This window comes from Pocillopora verrucosa, chromosome 9, assembly GCF_036669915.1.
Source record: "Pocillopora verrucosa isolate sample1 chromosome 9, ASM3666991v2, whole genome shotgun sequence".
NCBI lineage: Eukaryota > Metazoa > Cnidaria > Anthozoa > Scleractinia > Pocilloporidae > Pocillopora > Pocillopora verrucosa.
The window spans coordinates 7,808,783-7,836,062 of NC_089320.1; the positions used below are offsets into that span (position 1 = coordinate 7,808,783).

General features: G+C 37.8%; 1 protein-coding gene across 2 annotated transcripts; it reads right to left on the bottom strand.

Moving 5' to 3' along the window:
* Nucleotides 1–5,712: 5,712 nt before the first annotated feature.
* On the bottom strand, nt 5,713–23,216 carry LOC131784682 (ephrin type-B receptor 1-B). Of its 2 annotated transcripts, XM_059101495.2 has the most exons (20): nt 23,097–23,216; nt 20,153–20,341; nt 16,813–16,892; nt 15,120–15,792; nt 13,032–13,184; nt 12,585–12,938; nt 12,235–12,446; nt 11,932–12,001; nt 11,166–11,280; nt 11,017–11,048; nt 10,719–10,856; nt 10,558–10,622; nt 10,194–10,299; nt 10,034–10,095; nt 9,697–9,795; nt 9,224–9,334; nt 8,951–9,100; nt 8,349–8,393; nt 7,959–8,107; nt 5,713–7,592 (listed from the first exon to the last, which is right to left on the bottom strand). In XM_059101495.2, the coding sequence occupies exons 2-20, from the start codon at nt 20,223–20,225 to the stop codon at nt 7,352–7,354; spliced, it is 2,928 nt and encodes a 975-aa protein (XP_058957478.2). In that variant the 5' UTR covers nt 20,226–20,341; nt 23,097–23,216; the 3' UTR covers nt 5,713–7,351. The 2 variants fall into 2 exon arrangements, with proteins under 2 accessions (XP_058957478.2, XP_066028038.1); XM_066171941.1 differs by lacking the exon at nt 23,097–23,216 and having other exon boundaries at nt 20,153–20,414.
* Nucleotides 23,217–27,280: the final 4,064 nt, after the last annotated feature.

The window sequence follows — 27,280 nt, forward strand, 5'->3', positions numbered from 1 at the left end:
TTCGCAACTTATCTGTCAATCAATTTAATTCCAACTTTCTGGGTTACCCTAAACAAATCAACATGCTTAAATTTTTGCATATGTATTATTAGGTCTGAAATCAAATGCGTGATTTCAAAATCACAAGTATGACTTCACACCAAAATTGCCGGACGAAAAGTTCATTTACCACTTCACAACATCCATTTTGTATAGGTAAAAACATGATTTCGAGTGCAGTTTGGTGTTAATAAGCACGAGTAGATTTTTTAAAGACAATAAAACCGCGTGAGTCCGTAGTGCGTAATTGCGTATTTTGTTAACCTTTATTAGCGCCCCAGCTGTTTGCTACATGTATTAACAGTATTCCTTTATCTCCTCTACAACACATTTCTCGTCACAACATTCGACGACAATGTCAGTTTGTGATCTCTTAGTGTGGATCCGGTTGCGAGGTAAATACAGAAACTTTGACGCCTCATCCTTTTTAAAGCTGATGTCACTCAACGTTAGACCTACAAGGAAAGCAAACATTTAGAAACAAGTTTATCAAGTGAGCTCATTTTCCGAATCGAATTACAATTCCAGAAAATAAAAAGATTAAGAAAAAATTTGACTTTGTGGATAACATGTAGTAAGAACAGGCACGGTTTTTTTTTTTCACTAAAATTTAGTTTTGGTTTGACACCTACTTTGACGCTACCGCCATGACATAAAATATGCACCTTTTTATCTCGGCTCAGTGAAAAAATTCGAACTTCATCCCCACGATATTTTTATTCAGACTGGCTAAAATAGGGTAGAAGAGCATGGAAATATAAAAACATGCCGTGGCTTCCGCGGACTTCAGGAATTTCAATTTACCGAAGTGATTGTTTGAAACTTGCATTCCGTAATTTTACTCTTTCATGAATAAGCAATCTTCGACCATTTATGATAGTTTCTTAGCCAAACTCGATTTGGTGTCTCTTGAGTTAGATGGGACTTCAAAATGCTTCCACATTTCCTTGAGCATCTTATCCTTTAGAAATGAAAGTTTGCTTTAAAATGCCATTTCACAAAGGTTGTAGACATCATACATCACTGTATGCTTGACACCAATTTCAGACTGTTACACTGGCTTTCTTGAAGCATTTGTTCATCTGTTAGCGAGGCATACTCTAGAGAGTGGCGTAAAAATCGCAGGATTTAAAGCTTTGAAAGCCATTCCATTCGATTAAACATTCGTGTGCCATCGGTGTTGTGAGCATTGCAAGCTACGTGTGCAGGATGCTCCTCCCTTTTTTTTACCAAATCAATAATTCATCCCGTTTATTCGTTTGTTTTGTTTTGTTTTTTTTCGAAAAATATCTTATTTCCGACGATTTTATGCTAACTTATAGTTTATAAACACAAAAGAGGGAACCTTTCAATAAAAAAAAGTTCTCGTTACGAAATTTTATTAGATTTAAGGTTACATTTTCGAATAAAAAGGGCTGCACTTTCAGTGCTGTTAAGATGAAGAGTTTCTAAATGAACAACATGAAATATTCTGAATATACCTGAATCTTGTCATAGCTATCCTGGCCTCTGAAGTTTTCCTCTTTCTTATAATTGACTGATAGACAAAACAATAGGTCGCCTAGAGCTAAGAGTCAGCTTTCGGCAGCTCTGTTTTTCTACATGAAGTGAGTGAAGATTTTTCTCAACTTAATGATGTTTTGTCTTATTGCAAGTCAAAAAAAAGCTTTTATGGACTCAAATCACGCGTCAGTCATAAGCTGGCCATATAAATTTCGTTTATTTTTGAGACCGCTCCATGTGCATCGTTAGTTCGAATTTTCGAAAATGCGTGTAGTTTGTTGGCCGGCTATTCAAAATTTTCACCGAAACCACAACAAGTTTTTACATTCCCATGCTCTTCTATCCTATCTCAGCCAGTCTGAATAAAAATATCGTGGGAAAGAAGTTCGAATTTTGTGCTGACCCGAGATAAAAAAGTTGCATTTTTCAGGTCATTGCGGTAGCGTAAAAGTAGGTGTCAAACAAAAAAAAAATTCAGTGAAAAAACTGTTAAAATAACAAAACTTACGTGCTTTGTTCTTATGAAGAGTTGATCAAAATATGTGAAACAAAACAAAACCCTCAAACTAGAATTTTCTGAAAAAACGAATCGGCAATTTGTACCATTTTGATAATCAGTGTTATTAAAAACGGGCCTTTGAGCTTTGAGCTGAAGCGATTTTCGCTCAGAAAAAAATTATTTTCTATATTTGAAAAGACCAAGGTGGTTTCGATAAATTTTAAGACTAAGATAGATTCCTGGACAAAGTTTGAAAGAAATCGATTTTTCGACTCGAAACGCACCGCTTCCACAGAGACTGCGTCTCAATTTTGCTGATGAATAGGACAGAACGTGATACCTGTCTTTGATCGCTTTTTACGACTGTCGCAAACTTGTTCGATCACGGTCGGTATATCATCGCCACAATATGCGTTACAGTAAACCGAGGGAGGAGAGTGTGTTTCAGACGTTTTACATCCCGTGTACGGTGCTGTAGTAGCTGCAATGGCTGTTGGAATTGAATCTGTTTGTCCATTGATGTAACATGGAATAATGATGAACAGTCCAATCAGCACAAGAAAGTGATCCATGCACATCTAAAGAGAAAGACAAAAATCAATTTAATGTTGTTAACCTTATTTCGAATTACAGCTGAAAATCAGCACCCACAGAGATGTCTTGAACTTCTTAAGCTCGTACGTTTGGCTTTCGCAAAGTAGAAGTCTTTCTTTCAAATCTAGTCCTAACGTGCATATGGGTGCATAATTTACAAACGCAAAGGGGGAAATTCCCTTGAGACCTGCATTGGAAAAACAAAACATAGAAGCCAAAGACGTCTTTTAAATTCGCTTGGTGCTTCAGTCATGCTTTTCGAGTAGTCTAGCTGTTTAAAATACCTTCTCGCTCGTTCTCTCCCCTTCTAACACAGTTTCTTTGCCAAATCATTACGGCCATTTCATCTGAATAATACTATTTTATAGACCTTATTATTGATGAAATCATTCGGAATTTGGCTGATATTGGTCATCTGCATCTTTTTTTAAAACAACAATTGGCCAGATAGGACTACCACAAAGAATGTAGACATTAAAAATGTAAAGTTGTGATCTAGAGATGAGGATGTAAAATCTAAAGTAATCTTGGGACCAAAAGCCGGGTTATATATAGAATAATCAACATGACGAAGCAACATCAAGCTGCCAGTAAACACGACTTATAATCAATCAAACGACCAATTTATAAGTTGCTGCTGTTTGAGGATAGTGAAAGTGCCACCTTACTTAATGCACAATACACGAGAAATGACGAAATGGGCGGAATACTCAAAAATAAACTACTTATTATGGCGTCAACTTAATTAAAGTAGGCATATCAGTTTCTTCCCTAACAAAGGGATCAATACGGTGATACATTACATTCTCGACACGAGGTCACTTAAAAGAAGATATTTTTCAAAACCGTTCTTTTAAAAACAGGAAAACGTTTCAATTATCATTTCGCTAGAAGTAATGTTATGCATATAGTGCATAGTTTCGTTTGATATTGTGTCATATCAGACAAAACACATGGTTTTAGTTTTTTTTTTTAAGTTTAAGAAGCGTGAAACGTATGACTATCCAAATCGTCATCCTTTCATTCAAATTCTTCTCAAGAATGAAGGAAATAAGTATAATCTACTTCCCTTTTCAGAGAAAGAAAGAGTAGAAAAATTAAAAACGTCTATCGAACCCGGGTTCAAACGATTTCGGCTGTGTTTAGGCGCTTCACTAAATGTGAATCCCAACCCACGGAAAAACATGATATTATAAAGCACTGCTAGCGTTTCCTTGTCACTATTATTTGTTTTTCTCTCATGCGATTTAGAACCCGCTGGATGGCAAGAAAAAAATTTTAATCATGTTTCAAAAACCATGCACTCATGCGAGAAATGTGCTTTGTTTCGTTGTGTAAAGAAGACTTAAATTTAAAGCCTTTATTTCAGAATTAAGATTCTGATCTTCGTTTTCGTTTCTCTTTGCTTTATTTCCTATTTTTGTTGAAAGTGTAACCGTTATGAAATCTCTACATGAACAAATTGTTACTACTAGCAAATTCTATCCAAGCTATGTTTAGTGTTGCACAATACTCAAACATTCGTGGCAATTCTGGTTGCTAGAGGCGATATCTTCCTTAAGAAACGACTGGCCCTCCCTAACTTGACGCAGTAGTCAAACTTACCTGACGAGGAAGAACTCTTAAAACACGATGAAAATTGATTTGCTTTCTTCTCTCCAGTATGACCTTGAGTCTGTTTAGAGACAATCCCACTGTGGATCTCTCCTGCTCATCGCCTTTTCATCTCCTCCAATGCTAGTTTTCGCTAACCACACAATTTACCTCACTGACCGATGTTTATTCGCTCTTCGATATGTCGTGTGGTTTTCACTTGGCGATGCAAGCTGTGAGAGATAAGATCTATTATGAAACTCCTCGATAGAGAGCACTATTTTAAGAATACCTATTTGGATTTGAGGAGCGCTGCACGTAACGCCTTTATAGGCGCGGTTGGACAGTTTTTAAAGCACTGGTTTGCATTCAGGAAGCAAAATGTGGTCGTTGTTCTGAGTTGTTTGAGTTTCAGGCGTTAACGTAATGGAAGCGAGGAGGAGCGTCAGGTGAAATGATACACGTGTGTAGGTTTAATATCAGCTCAAATATCGTGACATCATGAATTTGTGTTCGACTGCTGCTTTTGTTCTCCCTTGTATCATTAATTGAAAGTGGTAGGCGGTTGATGATACATGCCAAGATAATATACTTCCTCTCTGAAAGTACATTGAAGTGCGTGGTGTTAAGCGGTGCTTAAGTATTTTGATACAACATTTGTGACAAGCTGATTGAGTTTTGTTCGACTCATATTTAGCGCCGGTTACTCTACTCAGTGTGTGCACAACACCATTAACACATTGTGACAGTCGTATTTCAAAAGTTGATTTATTTTTGAGTACTACAGGGAAAATTTATTTGAAATAACAGACTTAAGAAGAAACATATGAAAAAGTTAAAAGGAAATGCAAAATTGTGCTGACCAATGTAGAAAAAAAAAAAAGTAATGCATGTTTTAAAACGTTATGTTCTCAGTCTTGTTTTGAACTAGGCTCGCATCCCACAAACAAGGAGAAAATAAACTGAAGAGCTTTGAAGGCCAGACCTGTTATCTACATTCCACCCTTAAAAGAGTGGAATGTAGATAACAGGTCTGGAGGAGAAAGCGAAGGACTAATCATCTGCCAAGCAATGTTCGCAACAGACTGTCTGAACTTAGAGCACCTAAATAAAATTTTAAGATAATATTAATCCACTATTGTTATTTACTAAATAAGGAGAAGAGATCGCGCAAAATGTGAGACCGTAGATAACTTGAGTGGCCCGGTTTGACAAGTGAACAACAGAGCGCACATCGTCAATTATTGGTAAAACTTGAGCAACATGATTTTTTATTAGTCTGGGGCCTTTGTGCTCGACTACTTCATTGAGAAAACAGAATTTGTAAGGAGAAAAAGAGCCAAAATAACGTACTTTCCGGTAGAGGAAAATAAATACCTTACATAATGGTTTTCCATTAAGTAAGAACTGGTATTTTGCTCTCCACTCTTAAAATATTACGAGATTAACTTGCAAAATATCCGTGTACGCTGTCTGTTGAACAATCAGAATAGGCAAAACGAGGTGTAATGAACTCTTTTATTTCCACAAGTGTGGGAATTGTCACTAAAAAAAATAACTTATGACTTCAACGCTTGAACAACTCTAAAATATATAGTTTTCTTTAAAAATCTCTTCACATATTAGACACCGAAATTTCGACAACAAAACATTTCAAATAGCCATTTCATCTTATGGATGCATGTTTCGTATAAATATAGGGCAAAGCAAACGATACTAATAATACGCTCGTGTAAAACAACATTACTTGAACTAATAAACTAATCATCTCTCAGGTGCACTGGTTAGAATTTTAAGTAATCTCTATGTAAAACTAAATAGAAAGGGTCGTTTACTCTAATGCTGAGGTCTTACTTCGGTCGCCACTTGGAATAGTCAATGAACCTCAGTTTTCTTCGATAGGGTTGATGTTAATTATAAGCTTCTTGACGCTGCTCACAAAATTCAACATTCCCCTCTGATAAGGGTTGGGCTAAATTGAAGATGATATAGGACACAGCTTTGCTGTACAACGTCCAAACTGCGTTTAGCTAAACGGCCTTGAATACTTAATGTTAATTATAAGCTTCTTGACGATGCTCACAAAATTCAACATTCCCCTCAGATAAGGGTTGGGCTAAATTGAAGATGATATAGGACACAGCTTTGCTGTACAACGTCCAAACTGCGTTAAACTAAACGGCCTTGAATACTTTAACCTATACGCTACTTGACGATGTCAAAAACAACGAGTAATATAACAAATAAAATTAAAGTATGTCTGATAGTAAAACTACACAACGAAATATCTCTAATGTTCATTGTTCTAGAGCTTTCTACAAAGCTGCTCCATTTCCCTAGCCAAGCATGTAATCAGCATTTTTAAAATCCTTACAATACAAATGCTATTTTAAGGTCTCAATAAAAGTCAGCCGCGTAGGAGTCAATCAGCCATTCAAGAAAATGAAAATTAACACACCAACAAAAAACGAGCTGACAGATCAGAAGATTGATCTGAATTATGGCAGTACATCTCAATTTCCCTTTCAAGGGCGGAATGATCGATTAATCAACCAAAAAGAGAAAAAAAAACCCAAAACAAGACGCTTAAAAGCGCTCGCTAAAAGACGCCCTTCTTGTTGCCACTATGAAACAAAAACAGTCTAAACAGCTGGAGACAAAGTTTCAGGTCACACCTTCAATACCGTGCACTTTTAACATTTTTCTTTCTCTATCTCCAATTAACCATTTTCTATTGTCCTCGGATAAATGTAGATGAAATCAAGAGAAAATAGGAATTTAGAGTGGAATATCCACTGATTTCCTGCAATACTATACTCGCGAGTTACCCTGGGAAAAATCTTCTACGCAAGTATTGAGGGGACTGCCTGAGTAAGTCGAATAAAATAAGGTGCTTAGTTACCACAAGAAATTCGAAATACTTTAAAATCAGTTTACAACTAGATCTTTTTAAATAATGGACTAGCTCTCGCGCCCTTCGAGAATCGTGGACCCATAGAGTGTGGGTTGCTGTGGCGCCTTGCATCACGACATACAGAGTGATCCACTTTCGACATCCACGGAAAGGTCTACAGTTCCAGCTTCTCGACACTTCGGAAGGGATTTTCGACCTTACGAAGTATTCTACACCGGCTCCGGTAAGTTGTCAAAATGCTTCCTCATAGACTTAATACTCTTATAAATTTTGTTCCTATGACCTATCAAGGTCACTCCAATGTCTTTGAGTTCGCCGTCCTTAAGGTGAGTTACTTGTGTTAAGTCATTGTAGCCCGCAGTCTTGAAGTTAGCAGTATACTGTCCCATATGAATACTGATCAGCCATTCTTGGATTGTCCTAAGTTCGGTGAAGTCTGCTGACACGGCACTAGGAGTTAAAATAAATTTTGGCGAAAGTTAGTTTACGTAGCCATGAAAATTTGATGGAAAAAGCCAATCTTTTACAACGGACAAGTACCCATCATTCTAAACCTTACAGCAAACAACACAAAATATTCGCTTTAGAGCACTTTTACAAAGCCACACAAAATCCTTCTTATGATCGTACGTGACTAAATAGCTTCGTACGCCCCCGCCCCACCCCCCCCCCCCCCCACCCTCCTTCTAAAAAATAGACTTAGAGTAATCAAAGCCATAAAATAGGTACAGCCTACCACGACATCTAGGCCAGGTTTTATCACCCCTCCCTCCACAGGTAAGTTTAAATTAGTGAAGTACATGTGTTAAGTGTTACCTTGTATAGCAAACAAGATTGTCATTTAACATTTCCGGTGCGCGGATCAGCTCGTCCAGTCGTTTCACAATTTCTTCAAAGTTTGGTCGTCTGAACCTGTCCTTGTCCCAGCAGTCCATCATGATTGCGTGGACAATTTTGGGACATTTCTATACAAAAAAGAACAAATCATCTTACACGTCATGAAAGATAAAACGCAAGTGAGGAGCAAACAAACAGTCGATCACCCCGAGCAGGGTGTTTCTTTTTCTTCTTCAATCAAGCATTAGAGGTTATCTTTCATAGCTCTGATAATCAAAGCTTATAGTACATACACACACTTAACCTCTGTAACCCTTCCCCCTTTCCTAAACGTAAATCAAATGAACATGACATAAGTATCGTGCATACCATAGGAGCTGGCAGCCTGTAGCCTCCTTCTACTCTGTCCATAACCTAAAACAGTAAAACACGAGTAGCTCAGTTTGATTGTTGACCTTTCGTTTCGGATGCCATGTATTTCCATGCAAAACATTTACTAGGACTGTCTTTTTTTTATGCATGTGGCTGCCTCCGCAAGGGGTTATAGTGTATTGTGCGATTATTATTTTTGGGGGGGCTGAAAAAGGTTTTCGACACAAATTTTTTCACAAAGTAAGGCGCTAAACAAAGGGACTGAACGTCTTAAACAAAAAGAAAAACAAAAGAAAACAACAACAACAACAACAAAAACAACAACAAACTAACACACTGAGAAAACCCAGACGACTACCATCCCTTTTCCGACCTACTAGAGCAAAGCGAAATTCTTGGTGTAACTCACTGGTCGTCTAGTGGCTAGCGGCGGATTCACCTTTTTCTTGTTTAAAAAATTTCAAACCAGTTTCACTCTTATTTTCTCTTAGAGATATATTACCTAATCTGCTTAGTAATAAACTTCGTAAAACTTTGAATTCCTTTTGCAAACGTACCTGACCATACACATCTAAGTTGGTACAAAAATACTACATTACCTCAAAGTTATTCCAGTCCCAGTACGGCCTCTCGCCAAACGACATGGCCTCCCACAAAACTATTCCATAGCTCCATACGTCACTAGAAGAGCTAAATTTTCGATATCTTATCGCTTCTGGTGCTGTCCAACGAATTGGAATTTTTCCTCCCTGTGACAAGGCAAAATCGTGCGTCATCTCTCTACTTGCGCTACAGTTAAAGGGTTGTGAAACAATTTTTCTAATGATCACATCCACTTAGGTGTCTGCGTAAAAATTTAACTAGTGAATTACCTGCGTTTGATACTCTGAATCTGGGTTATCCTCCAACTCTCTGGACAATCCGAAGTCAGACACCTTACACGCCATGTTCTCTCCAACCAAAACATTGCGAGCAGCAAGGTCCTGAAATCAGTATTGCACAAATATAATAAACTGGCCTCGAGCTTTGACTCTAAATATATGTACTCTGTATTTACAACCCAAGCATTGATTTCTGCACAACTTTAACTGACATACAACATCACATGGTTATGGTTTAGAGGAAGTGTATCGCGCGTTATACCCTGTCTGATTTGATTGACCGTTCCGTCCAGATCTTAGTAGAGGTATACATAAACACAGTTATGTGTCGTTAGATACCCGCTAACCCCTTACCCTAACCCATTCAAGTAAAGAAACCAAATAAATTATACTTAATGTATGGTTATTTTCCTGTTATAAGAACTTGCGGCGTAGTTTGATCTGTTTCCCGGTGCAATACTTACCCTGTGTATGAAATTCATGGACGAAAGGTACAACATTCCTGAGGCGACTCCACGGACCATACCAATGAGCTGAAGGGGCGTAAGTTTACCTTCGTGATCCTAAGAAAGGAAGAAAGAAGTAATACTTAAGTAATAACTTGAGCTACAACGCTGGCATACTTTTGAAGCACTGAGATAAGGCACTCCGTTTGTTTGGCCAACTGTTGAGATTCCAAAGAAAAGTGGAATTTGATTGTTTGGCTCCAATGGAATTGAACAATAGCCGTCAATCTTCGCTGTATTTGTTCTAATTCAGAGTTAAAGCCTGGTCTGTTCAAGAGCATCGTTATTCCTTTACCTTAAGAAACTTATCAAGTGATCCTCCTTCCATAAACTCTGTTACAATCATCATGGGTCTACCTGACAGGACAAACCGAAAAAATACACCTGTTAAGCGAGGCACTTACTAACTGTACTGTCGCCTAACATCGTGTATATCTTAAATGAAGTTCACTTACTGACTGTGATCACGCCAATCAGCTTGATGACATTTGGATGTTTAAACTGACCCATGATGGACGCCTCAGAAATAAAGTCGTCTCTGGTCTTGGAACTCGATCCTTGCTGATAAAACAAAGGAAAGAAAACCGTTGATTGTTTCTTCCTTAGTGTTAAGATCATAGAAAACTGCTGAACGATTGAAATGTAACAAGACACGACATTTGAATTTAATTGTACTTGGAAGCACGTATAGCATGGTTGTGATCGATTGAAATTCAGATCCAACTGTAACCAGAAAGATTAGAACTAATAGGCAAGGTAACACCTTCCATCCTAACGACATGGAAAGGAAAATAAAAAAAATCGGAATGGCACACGCACCTTGAGGATTTTAACAGCAACCGAACAATCTTCATACAATCCTTTGAAAACTTCAGCAAATTCACCTGACGATTAATTAAATGTTAAGTTAGAAGTTCAGGATAAAGAAAAACATTTGTTTTCTTAACAAGAGAGAAAAGTCATTATTAATAGATACTAACCATCGCCAACTCTAATTTCCAGTTTAATTTGACATCCGTCGATCTCGGCGGCAAATGTTTTGACAGCGTCCATGAGATCACCATAGTTACTGGGATCCACATACTGACTTAGCCCATGGTTAGAAAAGAGTTCAGTAGCTGAAAACGAAAAGAGTAAAAGTACTTTGTTATTGACGAGAAAATCGATTTAGTAGATAGCTAAAATAAAAATAACTTAATAAATAACAAATCAGAATTTGGGATGTGAGCAATCGAAGGGTAAATTCAAAGTCGTCGGCGAAATGCCCATTCCACTGACCTTCAAATGTATTCGCTCGTTTCCGAGATTTCCTGGAAGAAATCATCACATCAAGCATGTTATTTATTTCAGTCAGTTTTCTCCCCTTGTTCTTGAAACTTGAAATAACTGGATATCCACATACAAACAAATGAGATCAAGAATAATACCTTTTTTTTGATAGAGCGAACGAGACTATAGCAGTTATGATCAGAATAAGGAAAATTCCTCCGACGGCAGCAGCGATCATGAACCAAAGTTTCTTGTCTTCATCCAAACTGGGAACTGACAAATTAAATTAAATAATCAGCGAATAAATACAATAACAAATATGATACTAACCAGAGGTCAAAAGCTGATAGAAAATAAAGGACCATGGGACCAGGTAATCAAAGGGCGGATGACGTTATATCCAATGGGTAAACGCAAAAGATCATATTCTCTTGGTAAACCCTATTCAGCGGATAAGTGTTCGCGCGTTGTGTAAATCGCTATCCACTGGCTGGGACTATTTCAATGGATAGCGTTATCCACTCTTCGTAAAACCTGAGGTTGAAAAGAACTGTTTTCGGTTATTACAGCACCTAAGTCTCGACATCCTGAGCGTACAGTAAGTCATCATCACAGTCAGGTGAGAATATAGGTCGGGATGATAGAAGATCTCTCTCTTAACCAGCTTGTACTTTAATTTATACTGAACCAGATCCCAAAGGGGTGATGGCTTTTACGGCTGACGGTTAATATCATTCCATTGTTTTCGCCAGAATTTTTTTTTTACAGTTAACTTTTTTTCTCGACTAACGGTTAAAATTTTTCAATTTTTGTTCCTGACGACTAATTTTTGGGCCGCTTTACGGCTAACGGTTAACCCCATTGAAACCTTCCTGTAAGGATTTATACTATACATTAGTTAAAGCACTTGCGAGAAAAGTTTACCGGTGTAGTCTTGTGGCGTTTTCACTGCCTGGCTACTTGGCCCGAAGCCCCTGCTGTTCTTTGCAACGACCTAAAATTTGGGAAACAACAGAATTCAATGATTCAAGAAAGATACTGCTACAACACTTTGAAATTATCAACATAGAGTACTACTAAATAAAAATCATTCTCGTAAATAGCCTCTGAGCATGACTGGGCGGCGTTACAAAAAATGAGTGAATAAGTTGTATTTATTGGGAAAATTTAAATTTACAGCGATTTGTATTGTAAAAAAAGGGCATTAACTGATCACATCTAACTCACCACGATTTCATATTTCACGTCAGGTTCCAATCCAGTTATTTTGATGTAGGTTTTCGTTGTGTTGATAGTGTGATAATTGTCTGCGCTGTCTAATATTTTGCGGTATCGTACAAGGAAGAAATGGATGTCTTCGTGGCCAGTTTTAAGAGTCCACGACACATTCACCGAAGTGCTGTCGATCCTTTGCACTGTCACCACAGGCTGGTCAGGAACTGAGATAAAAACAACGGGCAAAACAAAGCTTATCTAAACACCCTGAGATGGAAAATGGACTTGTGGTATTAAGCCGAATAATCATAGAACTTCACTTAATCATAAAGCTTCACTTAAAGGAGATGAACCAAACTAACCCGACTCAAGTGTAGTGACGTCTAACTTGGCAAACCGGGAAGGGAATCCGTCCATCTCAGCCTTTTCACTGACTCCATTCTTTGCATGTACCTTAAATCTGTAAACAGTCCGTGATATCAAGTTCGTCAAAATCACCTTGGTGTGCGATAGGTTGTTCTGTCTAGGCAGGAAAAGAACTTGTGATCCACAATCCTGACTGCAGCTTCGTTGATCTTTCCGACACAAAATTTTACATTCTATCTCATAATACAAGTCAGTTCGACCACCAAGGTGCCGCGGATTTGACCATACTAAACTCACTGTTGTTTGATTGGTGAAAAGGCTTCGCAGATGTTTTGGTGCAGAAGGAGGAGCTGTAAGGACAACAAGATATGCCAAGGAGCATGAGTATGAAAAATATGATTACCAACGGCAAAAACCTGAAACTTGCCGGCGGCACTACTGACCTGTACAATTGTCTGACACACTTTGCCATGAAGCGCGAAAAAACCCTCTGGAGCATTTGCAGCGTTTCCGATATCTGTCCGAGTTGCTGTTTAGCGGGCATTTTGAGCATTTGGTGTTTCCGGTCTTGTCTTTAAAGTATCCCAGTGGACAAGCTGAGAGTGAGAATAACATATGATTATAACTGGTAACTGAACTCTAACAATAGACCCATCAAAAACCCCTATTCTCTGCTAACAACCTGGGTTTATCAAGAGCCAAAACAAATTTTTGATCGTTGAAATTTCCCCTGCCTAAAGTGTACGTAGACCTTCAGAGGAACTAACATAGCGAAAACACGGGGTGAAAAAGAAGGTGCAGAATTGCTCCGCCGCGCAAAAGTCGCATGAAATCACCAGGTACACAGCCTACCCAAATCTAAGATATGATCCCATAGAAACGCGACCGGTCCCTAAACTCTCTCTTTTCTTGATCTGCGCTACTCTAGTGCCCGGTTGAAAGTCTAGAACAGCCTAGGCGTGAACGGCCTTAATTTGTATTCGCGTTCATTAAATTTCTCGCTACTCGTCAATCTCGCCCGCGCTTAGGACGATGATATCAGTAAAAGAATTTGTTAGCCAGAGAACTGACTGTATACAAACAGTCCTCTCGAAGTGCGTCAGCTGTCACGTGGTGTGTCTACATGTATCTGCCGCAGCTCAGCATGTTGGCTTCGGTATGCAAAATAACACCCTCCGGTAAATTTCAGTGCAGACCGTCAGAAATTTTCACGAATCTTAAAAAACTACGATAATTTATGAACGGATTTTACCCATATTTAATCACGTCGGTTGAACGTTCCCCATTGACAAAGATGCCGCGTTGTTTGCCAACATGGCGGCAAACTAAACATAACTACTGGAATCGTGTTTGACCCTTAGCATTGGCTGAAGTTAACTGCAAACAAAGGAATCCATTGATGTCTAACAATGCTTCTTCACAAGCTTGCAGTTTGATCAGGTATGCTTTTATCTTCAAGATCGTTCTATCAAAGCATTCAGATCTGTCATTCCTGACATTTGCTATATTACTGACTGACGACGATCACAGATAACATAACCACACTAACCACTTATCAGTCATTCTGATCGTTTGTTTCTTTACATTAATGGTAGCTTGAGATACTTTTATAAGCGCCTCAAAAGAAAAAATGTCCTTTAACACCCAGAATCAAGTAAAGAAAAACATTTTAGTTTTAACGAAAGGAAATAGAGGAGATTCTTTACAAATAGATATTCCGTGTGTGACAGACTTGTTTACGATAAAAGCAATAACGATAAAAAAGTAATGAGGGCAGTTTTGAAGCACCCAGACAGACACGTCTGTCAAACCTTGCCAATACAATAAAACCAATGATATTGCAAGAGGAAGCCATGCCCATCTTAATTGTGACTTGTTATGTACAAGATTTCAGTAATGTGTGTTGGTTCTGGCAAAGAAGAACCTGAAAAAAACCCCTGAACAATGTAGTAGTGGGCTGATGAGTATTTGGTTGAGATTTCTACCAAACACCAAATGATGAGAGTTATTATGTTTTGTCTACTTGGAGTGAGGCTTATTGAATCTTTTGCATGCTATGGATAACAATCATTGCTATCCAATGTCTGTGCTTTTGTTTAACAATCTAAGGGCCAGATTATTTCTTTTATCATACAAATTTCATTACTTTAGGTTTTTATTGATATGCCAATGTCACTTAACCTATCAAATAATTGAAATGAATGGGCCTAAAAAATCTCAGCAGGGTGCCTTCTCCAAATTACAACTGTAAACAACGTCACTAAAGAGAACTGTCACTGCAGAACAAAAGTTCCAATAATTCATAGATGGCAAATGCTGATTTTGTGAAAACCCTGCACCCCAGAGATACTCACATACTGTCTATTAGGCTTGTAATACAGGATATATTTTTATAACATGCTTTAACTCCCTCCTTATTGCTCTCAAACATAACCACCCCCCTCCCCTTTACTGTACCTAGCATTCTTGCATGGCACAATTCACTGTCAGTTCTGTAACCTAAACTCCAATATTGTAATTTGGAAACATACCTTGACATTCCGTATCAATTTTCTCCCATCCTGGTAAACACAGACATTTTCCTGCAGCATCATCACTCTGAGTCCATTCACCACTGCTGCTACAGATGGCACTCAACACTGGTGCTGTACGTTGTGAATTTGCCACACATTCCCCTGGTATTTTGACTATTTCAGATTCATTCACTGGAGCTATTGTTTGTGGTAGCAATACAAGACTTGTTGGTAAAGTCCGCTCTGGACAAACATTGTATGTCACCAGAAATGAATGCAATACAAGACAAGCTCCTTGGTCGTGAATAGCAAAGAATACCTTTGAAGTTCTTTCTTTGATGAAAAGTGACAGCTTTGCAACTCCTTGTACCCTTTCAGACTTGCTTGAGGTGTTATTTGGCATGGATATTACTTTCATTTTGTTGTAAAATCCATTTCTTGGATCAGTATTTGACTCATTTAAGTTCTCATTTGATTGGTATCCATAAACATCAAATTGTTCAGAGCAGTTTAGTCTCTCATCAGAAAACGAAGTACATCTCATGATTGTGTAGTTGATAGCTAAGTCAATTCTCTTCAGATTATTGTGACTTATAGCATCACTCCATAGCCAGTTACTTGGTTGCCAAACACCTATGTCACAAACTGTATATATACGCGATGCGGCATCATCAGAGGTTGTAGCAGTCCACTGTGAAACACCAAAACAACCATTTTAGACTTAACAAGGTGAAAGGAAAAAAATAAAAATCGGAAGCAAACACTACCATCAAATAATCCTTGGCTACCTTACATATGACTGGTAACTCTTGATTGATAAATCAGATTTAGCCTCAATGGTAGTCTTTGGGTAGGTTTGATTGTAATAGAAAAAAATAATGATGATACAATTCACTGAACTTTTAACTGAAGTAGTCAACTTGACTTAAACTAAACTTCTGAGAGGTTAACCCTTCAACTCCCTACAAGTGATTGTCAATTCTTCCCTCTGACTGCAACACATTTACTTATAAACTACAGTACTAGTTAGCTACTAAGCTTGCAACCTGATAAGTTGAGACTTCTCACAACCTATTTGCTAAAAAATGTAAGGATATTATGGGGAGAAGTTACATGTTAATCACTTCTGGTGGTTAAAGGGTTTATGTGAGCTACTAATACTTTCATTAAAAGTGTTGAATGGAGAGACAAATCTGTCATAAAATTGTGTTACTAAAGAAAACTTTAATATAAATGTGTCACATCAGAAGGCAGACAGACAACAGTCTTGATAGCTCTGTTTTTCTCCATTACACACACAGAGAGCCATATATTTAATGAAGTATGTAAGTGCACAAGAGGCATCAACTTAGATGCATTGTTTGTAAATCTCCAAGGAAATTTGTGTATATTAGGAAAGTGTAATGGCTAAAATTTCTGTTTGTTCTTAATATCTCAACCTTTTCTTGATGCATTTCAAAACATCTATATAGATCCCTTAATCCAGTAATTTTCTGGATATTTTAAGTGTTTTTTTTTCTGTTTCAACATTTCTTAGTTTCCCAAGAACCTATCCCAAGCTGGACTAGTGTGGAGAAAAACTTGGAATTCCTGTGAGCTCGAAGAAACTGCAGAGTAGATCCTTACAAATTCCTGGCTTTGCTTTGAGTAGAATAACAGTGAGGGAATGCAACATATAGGAAGATGAAATTATGTTTGCTTTGCAACTTACCCCTGACCCATGGCCATGAGATGTTTTCCAATACCAGCTCTCTGCACCACCACCTGGTTTAGGTCTTTCTAACAAGTTGGCTGTTTGAATTTGAGTAAATTTGAAAAAGACAATTTTGAGCGATTAAACTTCAAATATACAAAAGTAGATCATTTTAAATGTTGGGCAAACCAAAGGAAATACCTGTAATTTCAAAAATTTGTATAATTCATTATCCTTCAACATCCTTGAAAATATTTCAGAGATGTTGTTTGTTTACATTGCACATTAGGACATATTTGCAGCTTGTTTGAATATTTACATAACAAGTAATATCCATAATTTAATACATGTATGGCAAGTCAGCAAAAACCAAAACAAAAACAAAAAAACAATCTTAGTTTTGAAAAAGAGCTTTCCATATGGTGCATCCAATTCAAAAAATCTTCTGTTAACATGATTTTCAAGCGGGCCACTTTTTGGCCAAACAACCAACTTAGATTGAACAAACCAAAAAAACACCTCTAACTCAACACCTATGGCTGATCATTCTTATTCAGTTTTTTTCAGCCTAATGGAATAATTCAATATCCCTTGCAAGGTGAATACTCATATAAAGCCCCGACTCATGTTTTTTCCATGTTCCTACTAAGGTAACCTAAAATTAAAGGAAATTTGAGTGGAAGGAAAAAAGGGGAAACATAAAAAAAGTGAAAAAAAAACAAAAACAAAAACAACACTTCGCATTCTTATATTAAGCAAATAAACCACACACTACTCGTCTGCAAAATTATAAAATGAATCTGGGTGCAAATTATTTTTGGTGGTTCACTCAAGATCCAAAGACCAGAGAAACTTGAGAGAATGAGGCGATTTTTAGTAAAATAAAATGATTGAACACAGAACTCTATCTCATTTTGACTTAGCACAGAAGACCTCTAACTTTAAAATTGCCAAAGCTCGAGAGACATGAATGTTTTCCTTAAAGGAAAATGATGGAGCAAAGGTTTCTATCTCTTTTTGACTTAACTTGCAAGATTTCTAGGCTCAAAACTGCAAAAATGTGGGAGAATGAGGCAATTTACGATGGAACAGATTTCTGTCTGATCATTTTGACTTTACACACAGGATCAGTCTTACGCTTAGCAAAGCAACACCTTGGGAGAAAGAGGCATTGTTCTTTAGATAAAATGATGAACATAGATTTCTATCTCATTTTAACTTTAAGATTAGAACACTTCTAAATGAAAATGTTACAACATGCTAAATAACCACAAGTTGCCAAATAGGCCACTTTTTCAAGCAAATTAAGACATGAAACCTTTTCTCGAGCTAGCCATGACATCAGATTACAGATTACACTCTGTTTTGCGTAAAATATAACTCGGAGAAATCAAAGGATGAAAGTCGCCTTTGAAAGTTGTTTTTTCCTGATGTTCTGGCTTGTACACAAATCAAGGTCTATTGATGAGAAGCATATTTTCTACATAAGTTAGGAGCCTCAAATATTTATGTCAAGCCAATGAAGTTAGAAGCTAAATTGGTGTTAAACAGGAAAGAAATGATAACTTCCACTTGAGCATACGTTTCGTAATGTTGAACTCAAGCCATGGTAGTCTTAAATTTTTCAAAATTTCACCGCGTCTCACTAATCAACCCGCTGCTTCCAATATATGGAATTTTGGATATTAAATATCATGATCAGTCTTGCCTCTAAGAAAAATCTCATAAAATAAGATTTCAAAGAATCTGATCTGAAAAGCCAGCCACACTCGAATTAAATTTATTTAGACCGCTATCAGTGGTGTACAATTTTAATTAATTTCATTCGGGTGGTAATTAAATTACTTTACTCCACTAAAAGTATTTACTCTTAACTAAGACCTAACTTAGAAGCACCGAATTTGATAAAGGAAATAATACTTTTTCGCCCCAAGGCTTAAAAAAGATAATGCTTCCTGACATGTATTTGCATACAATATTGATTTCGTTTTCTGTTTGCGAAGGGCGCTATTTCCTATTACAAAATTCTTGTCCTTTTTCACGCACGGATTAATCTGCTCCACGCCGCGGTCTTAAAACTCTTCAAAAACATTTTAATCAAACAACGAACGAAGTTAGATCTTAAATGTCAATTCATGTAAACATATTTTGACAACAGCTGTTAAATCCGAAGCTTTCTTTAAGTGTTGTTTACGAAATTGCACTCTTTTCATCATGCAAAACATTTATGTTTCGATTGCAGCTTGTATGCAAATATCTTCCCGATTTCTCACTGTGACAGACATGTTTCCGTCGCAGTCATCAGTTTCCCAATTACGGTTATGATAAAGCAACATTAGAAATGTAAAGAAACGTAGCGTTTTCCTCGAAAGTAAAAAAATCCTTATTACGAAGATGCCTTTTTCAAATTGTGTTCGAAACATTTAGGAGTGAGATCATTAGCAGAATAATCTCAAGCTGCGAGCCATTAACGACATAAAAGGTCTAGTTATGGTTATCAAAATTCGTACGGAGACCGATACATTACTTGAGTAAAGAGAATCAAAGCAACATTCACGTTTCTTGGGCAGGGAGGTTACGAAAGTAACTTAAGAACACAATCCTACCATCGGAAGTCGGATTTTAAAGGTGCTAATTGCTGGGCAAACACTTGAACATGGAAGGAATACATTCTCCACTTCTATGGCTCTACCGAGCGGAGTGTCAGGTTTCCAAATCATTTGAATTTTGGGCGTACGCTTCAAAAATAAAGCGGCCGCACTTTACAAACAAATAGTAAAAAATTCACATTACATAATTTCATTGAGACACGCTAAATTCACACGGTGAAAGAGAAATTACAAATCAGCACTACAATAGAACGCAATCTGTGACTAACAGATGTACACATCTTCGCGGGCAGTTCATCAAATGTCCCTTCCCTTCTTTGATTTCTGTATTTAATGGGAACGCTTTTATCACTTTTTTTGCCTACTTCTTTAACTGGAATGATAGCCTTGCCTTATCCGTGTTTTTGTAGCTGAAGTAAACAGCAGTAACCACCCATCGGGAAGAACAACCGCAACGCATCATCGCTGCTTAGATTACGTTTCATAGCAGTCAATATTCCTAAACGCTTAGATGACAGATCTTCTCAGAGCTGATTCAAGTCACGCACCCAGCGACAAAGAACTCCTAAGGAGGTCATCCACTGAGCGGTTTATTTATACATCATTCCGTGAGCAGCTAAATCCTACTAAGACACGCACCCCTTGACAGAATCTACTTGGGAACTATTTCGTCGTATTTTAAATCGTGTAACGGCAATCGCCTTTGACTCTCGTGATTATATCTAACAGTCGAAATTAAGTTGTCTTACCTCTATCTCCTGCTGATAAACTGAAGAGAAATGTAACCAAGTCGAGCACGAAAATCCAATTTACCCACACCATGTCCAACCTCCTACATTTCTCTGACACACGTTCGCACTTTTGGGACCGATGGTCAGCTCGTGCAGCGGCTTTCTTCACTCAAAACGGAAGTAATTTATACGGAAATGACGTAACTGCTAAACATAAACACGAGTTACATTAGCAAACGAAGAACAGTTTTTGTTCTAAATATCTACCATTTTTCAAACCATGAAAATAACAGCGGCTGAAATGAGAATGAATCTACATTAGCATATGAAAACTGAATAGTTCTTTTTTTTTTTCATGCTTGATGGACTGAGCAGTTACGTTCTTCAAAATCAATTACATACTCCGTTTTTCACCCATTCTTTGTTCACTCTAGATGTTTAATTGTCTTTAAGATCTCTATGGCCGCGAAAGCATTAAGCAAAATTGGAAAACATCAATTATTTAAAAGATAAAGTGAATTGCCTCTGGCAGGTGTATTTTTCATTTTGGAAAGTTTCCTATTATGTCGATGTTGCAAACAACGGCTTCTTCCAGAACTGATGATGTCAGCTAATAAGTTGCAGACAGAATATTACTCAGGATGAATGTCACTCTCTCTGTTAGCGAATTCTACAAGTTTTCTGTCAATAGTATGCTCCTTATCACAATCTTCACACCGGCGGAGAACCTTTAACACTGGATGAAGAAAGGACTAAACCGAAATTGCGGACAAACCGCAAAGTAAGATTACAGTGTTTTGATGAAATATGCTGCGCATTTGGGCTTTCATATTTCCGCCAATGCATTTTAATCCTCGTTAAACCTTGAAAGGTACCATAAGATTAATATTTGGAAGATTTTGTCGCTCGAGGCTTAAAATTGCATTTGGAGACAGTGGCGACCAAAACATAAAATTATAAAGATGACATAGAGAAATAGCTGCGGTTAACAGTTCCGATGGAAATGGAGACTCGTGTCTGATAACAACAACACGCATAGTTGGAAAAATGGGAGAGTTTCAGTATAAAAGATATACTGTTCTGATTCAGCGACAATTAGCTTTTAGACACCGGTTTTGAAAAAGATAATTGAAGTGAGCAAATAAGCAAAGTGCAAAGTTTTCATTGAAATTGAGACAAAAGCAAATAAATTAAAAGTGTGGTTAAAACAAAGCTCCGTGTGCGCCACAATAAAAGCCTAAGTGTCAACTGACATTAACTCATGTTAATGGACAACACGAACCGACTTCAAACTCACTTTTATCTACCACTTTTATGTTCCGATGCAAATATGAATCTCGAATATGAAAAGGAAATCCCAAAGACATGTTACTATCAGTAGCATGAATAATTTCCCGATTTTTTTTTTATCTCACTGTTATGTCCTAAAATCTATCTTCTGTTGCAGTTTGGTAAAATGACAAATTATATGTTGTTTGGTCTTACGCGTCTAATTTTCTTGTCGTTGTTTTATTTCCTGTCGCAATGTAAAATGCTTTGATGACATCTTAATCAGTTTGCTTTAGTAGGATACACGTCTCTTACGTTTCATATGCAGAGTGACAGATTTTATCAATTTTATCTTTTATGTCACAACCCTTTTTAAACTTCTCAGCTAATGGATACTCTAGAAACTTTCAAAATGCCCTCGTCGGGGGTGGGTGGGTGGTTGGGGTTAGTGGACCCGCCTTCTACTCACTCGTGGTTTAGAAGATAGCTAGAAAGTTCATATTTTTGTATCATGACTCCACTTGACCCCCTGCAAAGATAATTGCACGTGTGATGAACTCCTAATTATACACATTGAGGTATACCAACCAGAGACCCACAAATTATAGCAGCCTGAATTTCTGGGATAAGGTGATCTATCGCAAGATCTTTCTTTTCCTTTTTCTACCGACTTCCGGCAATCTTGTCGATTTTTCTAATTTTGTAATAATTGTAAATAAGATCGTTAAATACATTGAGATGTCCCAACATGACAACGCATCAGGAACAGTATTTAACCCCGACATCACCATGCAGGTTCTCCATACTGTTCTCTACGCATTTCTTGAGATATTTAAAAGGTGAATTTGTATTTAAATCAATGTCTTCTTGAGTTTGTGATCATTTCCTTTATTCACATGACCTTTATGCTCTATTCAGGCTGATATTGTTGGGAGAAATTAGATGCTTATCACTCTTACGGGTTAAAAGGTTGAAATTGAACCACGTCCCTCTTGAAGACATGCACAAGTGGTACATTCAGGATCTTTCCTGGCTGATAATGTGAGAAGAGTCAGAGAAAGTTTAGTGCACTTCCCTGCCGTCAAAAAATTCAACTGTTGCTTCCACTTATCTAAGTCTATCAGTTGCTTTCAAACATTCTCCAAAATCGTGGGGGCAACCCTCAAGCCTCATTTTCCTTTCGTATACTGAGTGTTTACAACTTCTCTTAGATCTTCGCTGAATTTCCAGCTCGCCTAATGCGGTACTCCTTGTTACACTTACGAATCGAAATTACTTAATACAAATCAACGATGATTAAGTCAGTAATAATTATTTTCTTTTCAATATTTGTCTGTTTTTTTCAGTCCGTAAGATAAAGTAAGTAACTCGACTAGTCAACGGGACAGCAAACCAAAATTAAACATCCCTTGCAGTGATCTGATGGATAAATATTCAAGAAACTTCTACGTCCTTATTCAGGAATGCAGGAATGCAGGAAAGCCACTTAAGTACAACAAGATTGCTCGACCAACACTCTCAGTATACTGCCTTACTGCATGCAGTATTGATCTCTCTCGATAATCTAAGTGGCACGTTTCCCACGTAACAGACGATGGTTATAACCACAACTGAAGATAACATCATGCATTAGTCTGACACTCTGAACATAGTCAGAGGTCTCTGTTCAACACCGTTACTCAAGCATGCCTACCTGTAGCCGTATCTTGCGAATCATTCCGCGTCAGTTATGTTTCATCGGGAGCATTTGCGCACTAAGTACTTAGTAAATGAAACTGACATTCACGATAAATTACGGAAAATTGTTACCTGACATTTCTAAAGAGACATCTGAGAGCTGCTTGTTATAAAGGTTGTGAGGGGGAGAGGGAGGTATCATTGACACAGTAACGTGATGTATGCGCGCCGCAAATTTTAGGCGTCAAAGAAGTATCAGTGTTGGTAATCCGAATCAACCATTAATGATAAGATCAATTCGTTTATCAATGATATTGAAGATGATGAGATCGTAAGTCAACATTTATCGAACTATACCGACACGCATCCAGAGAACAATATGGTCTAAATTCAAGAGATTTGTTGGAGTGTATCTGTAGATTACAGGGGCACAACTTTTTAATTAAACTTCAGATAACCTAACATGTACGGTTGGATGATTATTCTCGCTGGAGAACAGATGACTGAGGGTAAAAACTCAGCTAACATGTACGGTTGGATGATTATTCTCGCTGGAGAACAGATGACTGAGGGTAAAAACTCAGCCGTTGTCTCTTCCGCTACGACTCTTTCCACTGAAGCTCACATACCGCTATTTCAGATGAGGTGAACTAAATGTAATTATCGTTGGTAGTGAGGTTGGTTAAGAAAACAAGGCCATCAGTGAGGCAAATAAAATAATCTTGCACTTCATCTGGAAAGACCAGGTGATGTAATTAAGATCAAATGATTGTCCCTTATCAGCCTTGATAAAGTGACTGTCGGAATTTAGACCCATGCAAAGATAACATTTTCATTCAATGACGGGCTCTGCCGCATTGCAAGTTATTAATGCTCTCATACATACGAGTTCAATTCATTTAATTTTACCTGTCTATTCCATTGTTACCACAATCGCAACATTACGGCGGTGTTGACTTGAGCCATTTCTGTTTCCATGAAAAAGGAAAAAAATGTACAGGATTTGTTTCCGGTCACACATGCGAAAGCGCAAATGTAGACGCATGGGATTTTTAGAAAGTGAAGTACATGCTATTACCGGAAGTAAATAACCTTTATAGTGTTCGCTCCAAGCTTGACTCAGCAACTACACTCCATCATTTTAATAGGAAAAGTTTGTATAATTATTGGATTAGCAGTTTCACACGGACAACACACAAATACTCGATACACAGTGACTGGATAAACAAGCACATGATAAAAAAAAAACTTTGACAATAACCAATCAGGACAAGATTAACTTTTTCTTTTTGATTCAGTCTTCTGCGAATCATAAAGCATTTCTTAAATAACCTATACTCTATTTCATCCCGTGAATTGTAGTCTGAAACACGTGACACGCTACAACTGAGACCGGATACGCGCTCGATGGACTTGGTTTGTAATTGTGAGCTTAACCCTTCAACTCCTAAGATTTCGATGTTAATTCTCCTCTCTGGCTGCCGCACATTTCCTTGTAAATCAGTTACAAAAATTTGGTGTGAGATTATAACAACAACCCGTCTGATAAGACTGAGTATTCTTATTACCTGTTTGCTGACTAATGTATTGATATTATCGGAAGAAGTTACATGTCGATCACTTTTCGGAATGAAGGGGTTAATGGCCACTACTTATTGTCTTGGTTAAAAGAAAGAAAAAGAAAATTAGCAGAGGTTGGCAGCTAAGCTGCAACAACGCTAATGCTTTGTAAACTTGTGAGCAGTGTCGTCTTTTGTTTGACAGGACACGCTAAATATAGAGATTCAAGTGAAATGTTAATTATAACACCGCAAGTCACTGAAAAGCACATTAACCGAGAAGTTTGCTGAAGAATTGAACGAAAGACTTAAACAGATCAACTGACCATGTACACGCTACTTTTACGAAATGAGTCAGAGTAGATAAACCTACCGTATTTCATATTAGCGTTCAGTAGCTTCTCCATCTTTTGTTCTCTTTGAAAACCCAAAAGGCTTTTGTGCTTAATATTAAAAATTTGCAAGGTCAGAGTTACAGCTGCCGTCAAACCACATACTCGGCCCAATCAACGAAAAGTCCAGACACCACCTTTGAGGTTTTGCATTTCGTTCAATCTCACTTTGAGGATTGTAGTGTCATCACCTGGTTTTATCCGGTTGTGTGACACAGAAGTATGCGTCAAACAAGGGTATCCAATGGAATTATACATTTTTGGGTATAACTCGAATCACTTCAACGCCCAAAATTTTAATAACGCAGAATCTTTGACTCGGATTAAATTTAGTTAGAAATGTTTGAAAATAACACAAATTGAAGAGGCTTACGTTTCTGAATTCACGGAGAAAACAAAATGGGGAAAGAACGTTCATTTTTTCGTAAACCTTTTCAAAACTTTTGATAGAGTCACCGTGTTTCCTTTGCAGCACAAGAATGACTTTAATCCTAAGAGAAAAAATATAATAAACTCAAAAATGATAATTACATTTTATCAAAATAATGACAGATGCCCTCACGTCTTTGAATGAACCAAAGACACCGTGCATCCCTTTGTTTTCCATTTATTTTGAGGTCAAACTTATGTTTATTATTCATGATATATCAATTTTTTTGGTTTACGAAAATTAAGACATGACAGGTTGTCAATCTTATGGGCGGCCGTCACCACCAAAAATACAAGGATATCAAATAGATCAGCAAATACAAAGATGGTGTAAGGATCAGCTGCAGGATAGCGTAGCTAATAAAGGAATGGCATGGCCAAATTATAGAGTCTAGTTTTCCTTCGTGAAACAGAACACCCTAAACATGAATAGTTTAGCCAAATGAGAAACGGTCTAGTAGCCCATGTTGAGTTGGATCATGAGATTGTGAAATGGACTAGCTTAATTACGAATAGCTTAGCACTCATTTGCAATACAGTACTCAAACGGTGTAGCGTTGCGTTAAACGGCTCAGGGTAACGTCGAGTAGCACAGTGTACGCACAAACGGTGTAGCGTTGCGTCAAATGGCTCAGCGTAATTTAGAATGGTACAGCGTACACACATATGGTGTAGCGCTGCGGGAAATGGCTCAGCGTAATGTCGAATGGTACAGCGTACATACAAACAGTGTAGCGTTGCGTGAAATGGCCTAGCATAATGTCGAATGGCACAGCGTACACACAAATGGTGTAGCATTGCGTGAAATGGCTCAGCGTAATGTAGAATGGTACAGCGTAGACACAAATAGTGTAGCGTTAGGTCGAATAGCTTTGCAAAACATCAGATGCTCTACCTGAACATTAAATTGCTTAGTATTACTTGAAATATTTCGATGTTGTGGCGAATCGTCGTGGCGTGACGTGAAGGCTAAGCCATTCCTTTATTAGCTATGCTATCCAGCAGCTGATCCTTAAGCCATCTTTGTATTTGCTGATCTATACGACATCCTTGTATTTTTGGTGGTGACGGCCGCCAAGGCATCTCGCCGAAACCACCAAAAATACAAACCGCAAATGGAACAGCGATCTGCTGGGGGCATGACGTCATCGAATGTAAAGACTGACACGAAACCATTACATGGCGTAGTCGCTGTATGGAATAGTCTTCACTTCGCTTTGCCGTAAAACAGAGCCAATTTGGTAAGTTTCTCCTCTTTTTTCACTGCTGATATTGCACTTATACGTTGTCGTTCATGAAAGCGTCAATTAAAATAGCAACGAGACTGAATTCTACCACGGTTTGCCGGCCTCTTGGTTTACCACAGTTTGCACGCGTTGGTGGGCCTGAATATGTTTATAGTATTAAGTAGTGTTATGACGTGCATTAAATGTCAATTGTCGAGCTCTCTTTTCTTTCTCCGACTCATGCTTACTTTTCAATGAAAGTCCAACTTCAACGGCTCTTTGAACATTGGAGGAATACGTGAGAAGTTGAATATTGTGTGTGCCCTGGACGCCATGGTAAGAAAACTGATATCCTTGATCTGTTTTGACATTTTTCGATTAAAGTGATATCGGAATGATTTAATTGGTGTGCCGGACGATAAGAGTACGTAATTGTCCAACTCTAGGTCGAGTTTTACCGTTCGATCTGTTACAGTCGCAACTTGCTGAATAAAAACTATTGCATAATTCAGACAATTGACAGGGCAGATCTTGCTGTTTCGTCGTTTGTTTCGGTAGACGTATTTATTTATATTTTTATTTATTTTTACATTT

Coding starts and splice junctions, on each gene's coding strand:
- LOC131784682 (XM_059101495.2), bottom strand. CDS start 20,225: ATGGTGTGGGTAAATTGGATTTTCGTGCTCGACTTGGTTACATTTCTC. Junction 11,281..11,931: donor AACGCCACAAGACTACACCG/GTAAACTTTTCT, acceptor TTAATTTGTCAG/TTCCCAGTTTGGATGAAGAC. Junction 9,335..9,696: donor CCATGAATTTCATACACAGG/GTAAGTATTGCA, acceptor TACTGATTTCAG/GACCTTGCTGCTCGCAATGT.